Source organism: Euphorbia lathyris, chromosome 1 (genome assembly GCF_963576675.1).
Source record: "Euphorbia lathyris chromosome 1, ddEupLath1.1, whole genome shotgun sequence".
NCBI classification, from domain to species: domain Eukaryota; kingdom Viridiplantae; phylum Streptophyta; class Magnoliopsida; order Malpighiales; family Euphorbiaceae; genus Euphorbia; species Euphorbia lathyris.
In genome coordinates, this window is record NC_088910.1 from 29,390,576 (window position 1) to 29,402,150 (window position 11,575).

At 36.1% G+C, this 11,575-nt stretch overlaps 2 protein-coding genes across 2 annotated transcripts; one reads left to right on the top strand and one right to left on the bottom strand.

Moving 5' to 3' along the window:
* Window positions 1-2,879: 2,879 nt before the first annotated feature.
* LOC136226485 (UDP-glucuronate 4-epimerase 3-like) lies at window positions 2,880-5,012 on the bottom strand. Its single transcript, XM_066014991.1, has 2 exons — window positions 3,477-5,012; window positions 2,880-3,054 (listed from the first exon to the last, which is right to left on the bottom strand). The coding sequence occupies exon 1, from the start codon at window positions 4,750-4,752 to the stop codon at window positions 3,508-3,510; it is 1,245 nt and encodes a 414-aa protein (XP_065871063.1). The 5' UTR covers window positions 4,753-5,012; the 3' UTR covers window positions 2,880-3,054; window positions 3,477-3,507.
* Window positions 5,013-8,734: 3,722 nt separating this feature from the next.
* Window positions 8,735-9,902, top strand: LOC136217500 (protein FAR-RED ELONGATED HYPOCOTYL 3-like). The gene is made up of 2 exons (XM_066004095.1): window positions 8,735-9,466; window positions 9,557-9,902. The coding sequence occupies exons 1-2, from the start codon at window positions 8,766-8,768 to the stop codon at window positions 9,900-9,902; spliced, it is 1,047 nt and encodes a 348-aa protein (XP_065860167.1). The 5' UTR covers window positions 8,735-8,765.
* Window positions 9,903-11,575: the final 1,673 nt, after the last annotated feature.

The window sequence follows — 11,575 nt, forward strand, 5'->3', positions numbered from 1 at the left end:
GCATTTGTTACGAAATTGTCGCATTTCGTCACAAATGCGACAAGAACTGTCGTACTTCGTCGCAAATGCGATAAGAACTGTTGCATTTCGTCGCAAATGCGACACGAACTGTCGCATTAACAAATGCGACAGTTCTTGTCGCATTTGTGATGAAATACGACTGTTCTTGTCGCATTTGCGACACCAATGGACGAAAATGATAAAGAAATTATGGAAAATTGAGGAAATTGAAACGATACCATTAAAGATGAAGAAAGAGGCAAAACCAATGAGAAAAGCAAGCGTATAAGCAAAAAATATACCATTTGCACGGGAAATTGAACATAATATGTCAAAAATCGCTAACTATTGGTATAAGAAATTGAAGAAGATGAAGAAATTGAAACGAAGAAGGAGAAGAACAACAAGAAGAAGAAGAACAAGAAGCGGATGAAGCGGAGGAGGAAGAAGAAGAAGAAGAAGAAGAAGATCATCGATTCATCAAATAGAACTAAGGTTAGTTTTGTTCAAAATGGGTGAAAGTGTCTAATTTGGTAACTTTGAGATAAAGTGGGTTAGATATGTAAATTGGGGTCCTTGATTGGGCCAGATTAGTAACTATCCCTTTCTTTAATGTACATTCCTTGATCAAATTTCTAAAACCAATTTCTTCTAATAATATTTTTTCAATTGATAAATTTGTCAGTCCATTTAACATGATTTTGTCGGTCTCATATTATTATTAAATTTAGTTTAGAAAACTTATCAGATGGTTAATATTATTCCAAATGCAAGATACATATTTGAAAATAAATTAAAATCTTTTAATTTAATTGATTGCTACATATCTTTATATAATGACTTTCTATGAAGATCGGGTCAGCGATCGAGCTTTTGGGTCAGACTCGAGATTTAGGATCTATTTGGTCATTTGGTTTACATGACTCGAAATTTAGGGTTTGTTTGGTTCACTTGTTCCTGTTAGCTGTTTGATGTTTACTGTTGCTGATATGTAGTAGATGTTCGTTCATTTTTTTTTTTTTTGTTAAAAGCAGTTGTTTTGAAATTTTACCAAACATATTTTATCTTCTGTACAAAAATTAGTTTCAAGAAATGTAAACAAATAGGCACTTAGACGACCTTCAAACTTATTCTCTCAGCTCGACCGACCGAGCAACTTTCTCGAAAAAGGTTGCTCGCAAAAGGTTCTCGACAGGGTTTCGATAAGCATCTTGAAAGTTGCTCTGGCTTCGACGACTTCTCATCAGCCTCGGCGAAAAACATAGCCTACTACAACTTTTATAGTTGTCTTGCAAAACCCACCAGAGTCCCCTAACGAATTGAGGGAGGCTCAATTAAAATTGCAACACAACAACCAACAGATATCATATATGAGAATATCTCACCAAGGAACAATCGTTAAAAAAAATAAATAGTCAAGAGAGGTATTTCCCTTAAAATGATTAGGAAAGTTCAGTTTTACTTTTATAGTTTAAAAATAGTTATCTTTTCTCCATAATCAAAATCTAGTATAATAGCTAATTAAACTAAAATTTCTATCCTAAAAACAAAATTGAAATTACATAATGAAAATAAACTTTGATAAATCTAACTCTTATTTCTCAAAATTCAGAAGAGTCTCTCATTTCTTGCCAATTGATTTTTCTACAAATTTTAGTAGAAAATAGAATCGAAAATGTGGTGGATTCTGTTTCAGTGTCACATTTAAAAATAAATAAATAAAGGCATTTACCTCTGAAATGATTAAATAGAAGAAGTATTTGGTCAAATGATATTTTTGGCGGTCTTATTCATGAAGTCATTTTTGATGATTTTTTTATTTATTTAGTTATTAAAAGGATAACTTGTAGTTTAATTACCTTCAAAAAAAACTTGTAGTTTAGTGTTTTTTTCAAAAGAAAAATTACTAGCTGGCAACATCACTTGACTGCACTGACAGCGGTATCATGTGCACTTGCATACAAAGACTTAGGTTCCGAAGATCTGAAAGACTTGAATTTTAGTACCATTTTTCTTCTAATACCAATTTCAATAAATCCGAAATCCTTTGTGGATGAAATATTTATATAAATGGGTTTTCTCTACTGAGGGCGGGGAAGATCCACGAAGAGTCGTAAAAGATCCATTTATTCTCCGATTCACCAAAAGCCCCCTAGAAAAGGCTATTTGGGAAGCTCTGCCGCCCCATGGTAGCAGATGGGGCTACACTCCGTTTACAGTCTACTAACTTACTAATTTCATTAGATTTAGATTTATTGCTTTCCCAATCAAGTAATTCGTAGAGAAAAGGGAAAATATAGAGATGCAAATGGAGCGGGATAGTGATGGTGACTGCTTTCTCCTCACCGTCTAGATGAAGAATCCATATCTCTATCTATAAAATGGACAAAATATAGTCTCTATCACCGTTCTCATTGGAATTAAGATCCATGTAGGAATGCCTGTTCCTCAGATCTCAATTTCTAAATAGCATTTCCTTTAGTGATATTTAAAATTTTCTATATCAGATTAGTATATTTATACAAGAAAAACAAATACACCAATCATAATTTATAAGTAATACATCAACCTATTAAATATAAAAATAAATTAAAAAATATCTAAATATAAAACTTAGCACCTAAAAATCCATACAAACTGAATTGGGATGGGGATCCTCGTAGGGAGGAGAGAAGTCTCAATCTCTCCCCCATCCCCTTCTTTGTGGAATATATTTTCCCTCTTCCCCATCCTATCCCATCCCATGGGGAAATCAAATGGAAATTCCTGTTCCCGTCCGGGATGGAGAATTCCCGTCCCGTTTGCAACCCTAGGAAAGGGTATGTTTAGAAAACTGTATTACTAGTGAAACAAAGCAGAAGCTTTTTACATAGCTCCAATGTAATACGAAACCATTTTGTAACTCATGAATCTGAAAATGGTGTTTACAGGGTATGTCGCCATCACAAGATAAAACAACTCCAAATGAATTTCTATGTTCCAATACAGATGCCAAACAACTCTTATGAACAGAACACATGATCTTCAACAACAAGAAAACTGACAACAAGAAAACTGCAAAAGGCGGTATGAATGAGAAAGTGTTCATAGAATGAAAGAACAGCAGAAGAATGAACTTCCATAAATAATGATCACATAACAGAACAGCAGCCAAGGAAAGGTTATTTGGACATCTGAAGTTCTTCCAACATGAGAAAGTGAATCCAAATATTACAAGTATAAACCCAAATGTAAAATATTCATAAACTTTGACAGACAATCATTGTAATGTAGTTCATCAAAGCCAATGCCTCAGATAGCAACAATCTAATAAAAAAATTAAGAATCAAACAAAGGATAAACTAGAATTATATCCCTAAATTCATGCAAATCAAGAATACTATACGATTCAGTATTTTCCTATTCTCATTTACCACAGAACGTAATAGATACTAAACAATATATTCATCACAAGAATCATATCAACATGAACCTACCAGAGACATCCATGAGAAAAGGCTGCAACCTTTACACCTCACTCTTCTTCCCTGACGGCGTATAGTAATCAAGATACCATCTCACAAACTTCTTCAATCCATTTTGTAGATCTGTGTTGGGTTTGTATCCAAGTTCTCTCTGAGCCAAGCTAATATTAGCATGAGTAAACAAAACATCCCCATTTTCAGGCATTGGAAGCACAACTTTCTTAGCCTTAACCTTCAATAGCTTCTCCAATATACTCACAAGCTTACTAACAGGCACAGGCGAAGTATTCCCCAAATTAAAAACCCTCAATTGGGCATTTCCTTTCTTAATCCCACCACTTCCTGTACTCTTTTTTGCAGTATCTAATGCACCCAAACAACCCTTTACAACATCATCAATGTAAGTGAAATCTCTAGCAACTGAAAAATGATTAGGCCCTTCAAAAATTGAAATCGGCTTCCTTTTTAAAATAGCTTTGGTGAAAAAGAAATAAGCCATATCTGGTCTTCCCCAAGGACCATAAACAGTGAAAAACCTCAAACCAGTAATTGATAAACCATAGATATGATTATAAGTGTGAGCAATTTCTTCACCTGCCTTCTTCGTAGCAGCATAGAGACTCGATGGTTGATCTGTTCGATGTTTCTCCGAGAAAGGAACTTTAGTATTAAGTCCATAGACAGAACTTGAAGACGCCCAAACAACCGCAGGTTGTGGATTCGCTGATTTGCAGACCTCGAGTAAATTAACCCACCCAGCAATATTGCTATGAATATACGATTTGGGGTTTTTCATCGCATACCGCACTCCCGCCTGTGCTGCGAGGTGCATTACATGAGTGAATTGAACCAATTGAAAAAGCTGTTTCAACAGAGCAGAATCATTAATATCCCCCTCCACAATAAAAACGTCGGCGCGTTCTAATAGAGAGCGGCGGGCTTGTTTTAGAGATGGATCGTAGTAGGAATTGAAGTTGTCAAGTCCTACAACGCCGTCTCCACGGCGGCGCAATGCGGCGCTGACATGTGTGCCGACAAATCCAGCAGCTCCGGTAACTAGAACACGCATACCACCTGCTCGAGACCTGGGCTGACCGGATTTGACTACCCGATTCTCCCAATCGGCACCACCTAGAAACCGTCGGCGGCCGGGATCGGAGGAGTGAGGAGAATTAGTGGAGTGGAAGAAGAAGAGAACGATAAGACCTAGGAAAATGCAGGTCCAGAAAATTGACTTAGTGATAGAAAAATGGTAACGAAACCTATTGATGTAAAAGGGTTTATCCATGGCGAAACGAAAATCTGAGAATGAAATCGAAAGGGGAAGTTAGAATGTAGTAGGAGAGAGTGGATGATGAAGATATTAATAAGGAGGAAGAAGATGATGCAAGGAAGTAGATTGTTCTTATCCTATTGAATAGGTATAGATTGATTGCTTGCAGTTTGGATTGTGCTCTCAATTTGATGAGTATCTGATTTTCAGAAAGAGACAATGGAGGGAGGGAAAAAAGGATTAAAGAGAAAGAGTCTACTGTTCTTCCTGTAAATTATTCCATTAAACACTATTTTAGATATTATTAAATTTAGTGATGGAACCCATTTTATTAAAAGGAAAGTTAATCCATACCAAGAATCATTCAATTTCATTTGTCTTCATTCTTAAATCTTAAATTCTTAATTAATAGTGTTGTTTTTTTTGGTAATTAGCATTGGTGGTCAAAAAGTTTGAGCAATGTCCCCAAAATGTCATAAAAGTTTAATTTGTCTTAGTAAAATCAATTAAGTTTGTTTTTGTCCCAATAAAGTCACTTTAAGCATTTTTTAATCTTTTTTTTTTGTCGGAGTTGATTACGTGACATCTAATCACATGTCTCAACGTCATATGACATAATAAAAAAAATTAAATACAAATTAATTCAAGTAAATAAGAATTTTCAATTAAAATTTTAACTACAAATTAACTCATGTGGCATATTGATTTTCAATTAAAATGTGTAATTATATTTTCTTAATATGCCGGGTGGTACTAACATAAGGTTGAGATGTCACGTTAGCAATTTTAATGAAAAAATGAATGAAAAACATTTAAAGTGATTTTATTGAAATAAAAACACACTTAAGTGATTTTATTGAGACAAATTAAACTTCTGTGACTTTTTGGAAACATTGTCCAAACTTGTGTGACCATTCATACTAATTACCCGTTGTTTTTTTGGTAACAAGTTACTCTTTCAATTTCAATTATTTTTTTTCTTATCCTTGAAGTTACTTTCATAATTCATTATAATTAATAATTTAATTTTATAAAAATTCTACTCAATTCCTTATTTTTCAGTATTGAACAGTGAAAATTCAGTATTTTTCAGTCAAACAGACTGTCCACACGCCGAGTGGTTATCCCACTCGACAACCTGAAACAACACAAATAATATCAAAAATTGTTTGAATTGGACGAGAAGCAAGCCCACTCGCTGAGTGGGTGTAAAATTCAGTATTTTAGTGTGTGAACAACTGAAAATAAATGTGTTAACTATAATGCTTGGTTTGACTATTATTTAATTGTAATATCGGTCCTTTCAAAATTAATTATGTCTAAAATATTTAATGTGTTACTAATACAGTTGCAAAAACAATGTTAAAATGTTAATAACTAAGTCCGCCACATATAAATTAATAACATTTTTTTTGTCAAATTGTCTAAATTTTTCGCTATGTTACTATTATAGTTAAAAATACCAACTAAAAATATACAAAACTGTTTCAGTTTATCGACAAATTTGTTTAAAATGTTAGGTGCACCTCTTGCAAGCCCTCGGAACACCATGTTTAATGATAAAATAAGAGTTGCTCCGCTTGTTTCTCCTCTTTTTCCTTTTGGGCTTCTGCCCTCTACCTCACTAAAAAAAATTAAGTAACGTAAGACTAAAATTGATCCTCCTTGAAAACATTAAAATTAAATTTACATCATTTTATAGATTAGAGTTAAATCTATACTTCTAAAAAATGCTATAATCAAATTTAATCCTTAACCCTAATATTTTATTCATGTAACTATTATATATTAATGGAGAGTAAAATTCATCCAATGGTAAAAACACACAGAATAAAACTTACTTTGCTTTTAACAAAGTAAACATAGTCACTACCTTATACATTAATATGGCATTTTAATAACTTGTAAATTTACGAAAACTTTTTTTTTTGGTAATCAAAAGTTTAGGTAAGGGTATGTCTACCCACTCCCAAGGTCAGAGTAAATTACAGACCTTGATGAGGATTTAAAACCTCAAACTTGTAAAGCAGAAGTTCAACGCCTTACCACTCGGACCAACCCTCATTGGCTAAATTTACGAAAGCTAACAATTACAGCTAAAAGCTGTCACAAAAATAACCGTAACAAATCAAATAGAGTCCAGTAATAGTTAATTCCCTCACCGACGATGCATTAAATAGCATAGCATAGTTAATAAAGGTTGTTGTGTTTCATATCTATCTCCATGTGAAAGCTTACATCTAAGTCCAAGAGATCATGTTCAGTTCAGTTTAATAAACAAAATAAGAAGAATAAGCATAAAATCCATCCATCATAGATAAATAAAATTCAATTACCCGTCTTCCATGTGCCCTACCTAGTGGCCTATACTTTACTATATATATCTTGTTTACTAATTCCTGTAAATTTTGTTGGTATCTTGTTTTTTTTTTTAATAACAAACACAAGCTAAAAGATCAACAAAACAACCGGGCGTACAATTTTACTTCCTATACACATGCTTAAAAGCAACTTCTTTGATACAGATTAATGTTGAACGAATTGATTTTAATTTTAAATCGGTAAAAAAGTTTCTTGTCTAGCTAAAGTAGAAGGAGTTAATTCTGGTATTCACGGACTAAATCCGTAGAAATAGTGAAATCCTCATTACTGAAGGCATAAAACCTTAACAAAAGCTTTAAAGAGAAGACTATAATTTTTTATTAATAAAAAGTTAAGTTGATTACAAAGAAAGAGATGAATTTATATCATCTCAAAACCTAATTGACAAATTACATAAAGTCCAAATTATATAAATAATTAAAGGGTATTGCTAAATACCGCCCTTAATTTCCGTTTCACCGCACTGTTTTGACCATTTTACCCTTGCCACTTTTTTCCCCCCTAAAACCTTAAAAACTCTCTCTAGTTTTCTCTCCCGAGCACAAATCCCGGATTTGAAAAAAATGGATCAAAACATTCCCGAAGACAATGAGTTCGAACACGAGGTAATATTACGAGAATTAAAAACGTTATTAATCATTTTTTTATTTTTTTTTATTCGAATTTTGCCTGGGCGGGTGGCGATTACCACCCGTTCCTTAGGCCGATCGGATGAACTACCCGATCGGCCTAAGGAACGGGTGGTAATCGCCACCCGCTCCACCCATGGAACGGGTGGTAATCGCCACCCGCTCCACCCATGGAACGGGTGGTAATCGCCACCCGTTCCACCTTTGGAACGGGCAGTACGCGCTGCCCGTTTCCACCTATGGTGGAACGGGTAGCCTACCCGTTCAGGCAAAAGTGGACAGAAATTGCCCCGAACTAATTTCGAACGGGAGAAATAGGTCCGAAGTATTTTTTTTTGTAATTTTAATGTAAATTTTTCGTATATTCAGGTACCGATAGAAGATTGGAACCCCGATAACATTGATTATAGTTCGCGTTTTATAACGGATACCGTTTTCCCCTCCAGTCAGGATGCTATTGATTGGGCAAAAAAGATAGCTATTCAGAATGGGTTTGAGCTTGTAATATCTTCGCACAAAAATGGGGGTAAACAGAAGTTGTTGCGCTGTTCACGGGGTGAACGATATAGAGGTGTTGTGAAAAATGATGAAGATCCTGCAATTAGGAAAAGTAAAACTAAAGCGTGCCGATGTAAATTTCAGATTAAAGCCTATCAACATGCAGACCTTTCGGGATGGGGGATAAAGGCTAAGGCTGGGTTAACTGGAATGCATAACCATACAATGCGTATGTATCCAGAGGGAAGTCGGCAAATGAGCGGACTCAGTATCGCATCTAAACAAATTGTGTGTGATATGTCTTCAGCTCAAGCAAAGCCTTGTGCTATTTTAGCAGCAGTTAAAGAAAAACACCCAGAGGACAACTCAGTAATTAAACACATATATAATTACAGGGACAAAATGAGGAGGGACGCGTTTGAAGGTAGAGACCTGGCTAGTCAATTCTACCATATTGCTGTGGAGAACAAATATGTCAATTACACACAGGCTGATTCAGGTGTGATAACGCATGTGTTCATGGCACATCCAGAGTCAGTTGATATGTTCAGGACTTACCACTGGTACATCGGCATTGATTCAACGTACAAAACAAACAAGTACAAAATGCCGTTTGTTGAGATTGTTGGGATGACGCCATGCAATAATAACTTCAAGATAGCGTATGCTATTGTTAAAGACGAGACCGAAGGGAGCTATCGTTGGATTTTGCAAAGGCTGAAGATTTTGCTTGGGGATGATCTTAACCCGACCGTTGTTGTTAGTGACAGGGAGCTTGGGTTATTAAAGCCGATACAAGAAGTTTTTCCACAAGCAGCGCACTTGCTATGCACTTGGCATATTAATAAGGATGTGGAAGATCGTGTGTATAGAATCATTGGAGATAAAGGCCTTGCCTCTAAATTCAAGAATGGCAAATGGAGAACAATATTAGAATCATTAACCATTGAGGAGTACGAGACCAATCTTATGATGATGAAGGAAAAGATGAGCAGGTTCAAAGGAGTTATCTCGTATGTTGAGGAGACGTGGTTGGTGCATAAGGAGAAGTTTGTTGTTGCTTGGACAAAGGAGTTCCTACATTTTGGTAACACAACTACTTGTCGAGTGGAGAGCGAACATGCTAGTCTAAAGCAATGGCTCAATACGGCAACTGGGTCCCTTGACACGGTATGGCAGAAGGTTCACAAGCAGATTGAATCACAAGCAACCAATATAAGGTATTTGCAATTTCTTCTACTGCGATTTTGGAATTTGCATTTAGGGTTGTATCATTTCACTAACTAATAATAATTTTGTCTTCGTATCAGGTACATGCTTGAACAGTCGCGGCTTCGTCAATCAGTCACTTTCACCGGACGCCCATTAAGCCAACTTGTATTCAAAGTCTCTCATTATTGTCTGCAGTTGTTGAATCAAGAGTTAGAGCGTATGAGAGGGTTGAGCCATGAAGTGTACGTGCGTTGCGGTTGTGTATTGAGAACATCGCATAAGATACCATGTGCATGTGAACTGAAACGAGCTTGTGATCTGGAACAAATGATCAGTTCTGAGAGTGTTCACGTGTTTTGGAGAACACTTTTAATCAATCATGGTCACACTGATGAAAATGACGGGCGTAATGATCTGAACGAGGAACAGCCAGCGATATTTTAAGTCCTTAGTGGACCAAGTCTCTAAAGCCGACCCATCCGTAATGCCTAATATTTCAATGTTTATCCATGATCAACTACACCCTGATCAAGCTCAGTACACCGAACCCGATGTCAAAATTAACGTGCGGGGGCGACCTAAGGTGAGCAAATCCACAAAACGTATGCCGAGTTCTTGGGAATATAATGAAACTCATCGTGGACGGGCTCGTTCTACTAGTTCATCTAGGAGTCGTGGTAGAAGTGGCAGAATTAGCTCGTCATCCTCGGTACATAATGCTGCCTCATCAGGTAAATTATATCTGATAAACCTAACTTTTTTTATAACTGTTTTGCAATATAGAGTTGTTTTACACTAATATACATGAATGCAGATGGAAAAACGTATCATGGTTCTGAATTCGTACATTCCGATAAAATAGTTGGCATAATTAAACCATACGTCGAATCATACTACGACGTTGTAGGTGATGGAAATTGTGGTTTTCGTACGGTAGCAACTTACATTTTTGGTGACGAAGAAGCGTGGCAGACAGTTAGGCATCACATTCGAAATGAAGTAATTGCTAACCGTTGTTTGTATCAAAGAGTGTTTGTTGATACTGTTGATGCAGCTCTTCGTAGAGTAAGTTGGGACGGTGCAGGTTGTACGCCGGATTATTGGATGATCGTTTGGGATGACTTGTGGCCGGTTGCTACCATGTACAATTCTGCTATCATGTTATTTGGCTTCTCAGGTGGGGACACATTAGCGTTGTGTGGTACTATCTTACCATTGTATGCCGCATCGACTGCTACAAGACCATCACGTGAGATTTGTATAGCTCATTTAGGGAATCACTGCCAGCACTACATACGTTTAAATTTATCGCCTAACTTTCCGGTGCCCCCTATAGTACACTGGTGGTTTGTGCACCGAGGCCAAAGCGTTGTAGGATGAGAGCGCTTCTATCAGGATAGGGTGACACAGTGGACCAGATTGGCCCAACTTAGGGGATATTAGTGGTTGATATTCTATAATGTTACAGGTGAATTCTGATGAATTATGTGTGGTTCTGTAATGTTACAGGTGAATTGTGATGAATTTTGTGTGGTTCTGTAATGTTACAGGTGAATATTGATGAATTTTGTGTGGTTCTGTAATGTTACAGGTGAATTGTGATGAATTTTGTGTGGTTCTGTAATGTTCCAACGTCTATATTCCAACGGCTATATTCCAACGTCTATATTCCAACGTCTATATTCCAACGTCTATATTCTCCATCTATAAAATTAAACAATGTTGCTACTTCAGTTATCCACATTTACTTTTTACATTACGATCAACGAAAACTCTCAAACATAAATGGCTTCATCTGATTTTACCAACGAGTTCCCTAATTTTCCTCCCGAGAAAAGCATAGTTTCAACTTTGAATAAGTCTGATTGCACGACGAAGATGCTTGATTATCAATACTACGCAATTCGTGTATATGGAGAGACATTTGTGAGTCCAACAATGTTCCATCCTGAATTTCCATTTATGTTTTGCTTCAAGCTTCTGTCTGCTGGTGAGTTTCCAATATACTCACTACACATGCTGTGGTTCTTATGTTATATGTATTACATGCCTTTTGAATTTGCTCTAGAGGAATGGTTGAACAATTTGAATGAAGGAAATATTCCTAGTCATATTCA

Bases quoted from the DNA above. Each gene is read 5' to 3' on its own strand.
- LOC136226485 (XM_066014991.1), bottom strand. From the start codon at position 4,752: ATGGATAAACCCTTTTACATCAATAGGTTTCGTTACCATTTTTCTATC.
- LOC136217500 (XM_066004095.1), top strand. From the start codon at position 8,766: ATGGCACATCCAGAGTCAGTTGATATGTTCAGGACTTACCACTGGTAC. The intron at 9,467-9,556 runs GTATTTGCAATT...TCTTCGTATCAG, and splicing joins TCACAAGCAACCAATATAAG to GTACATGCTTGAACAGTCGC.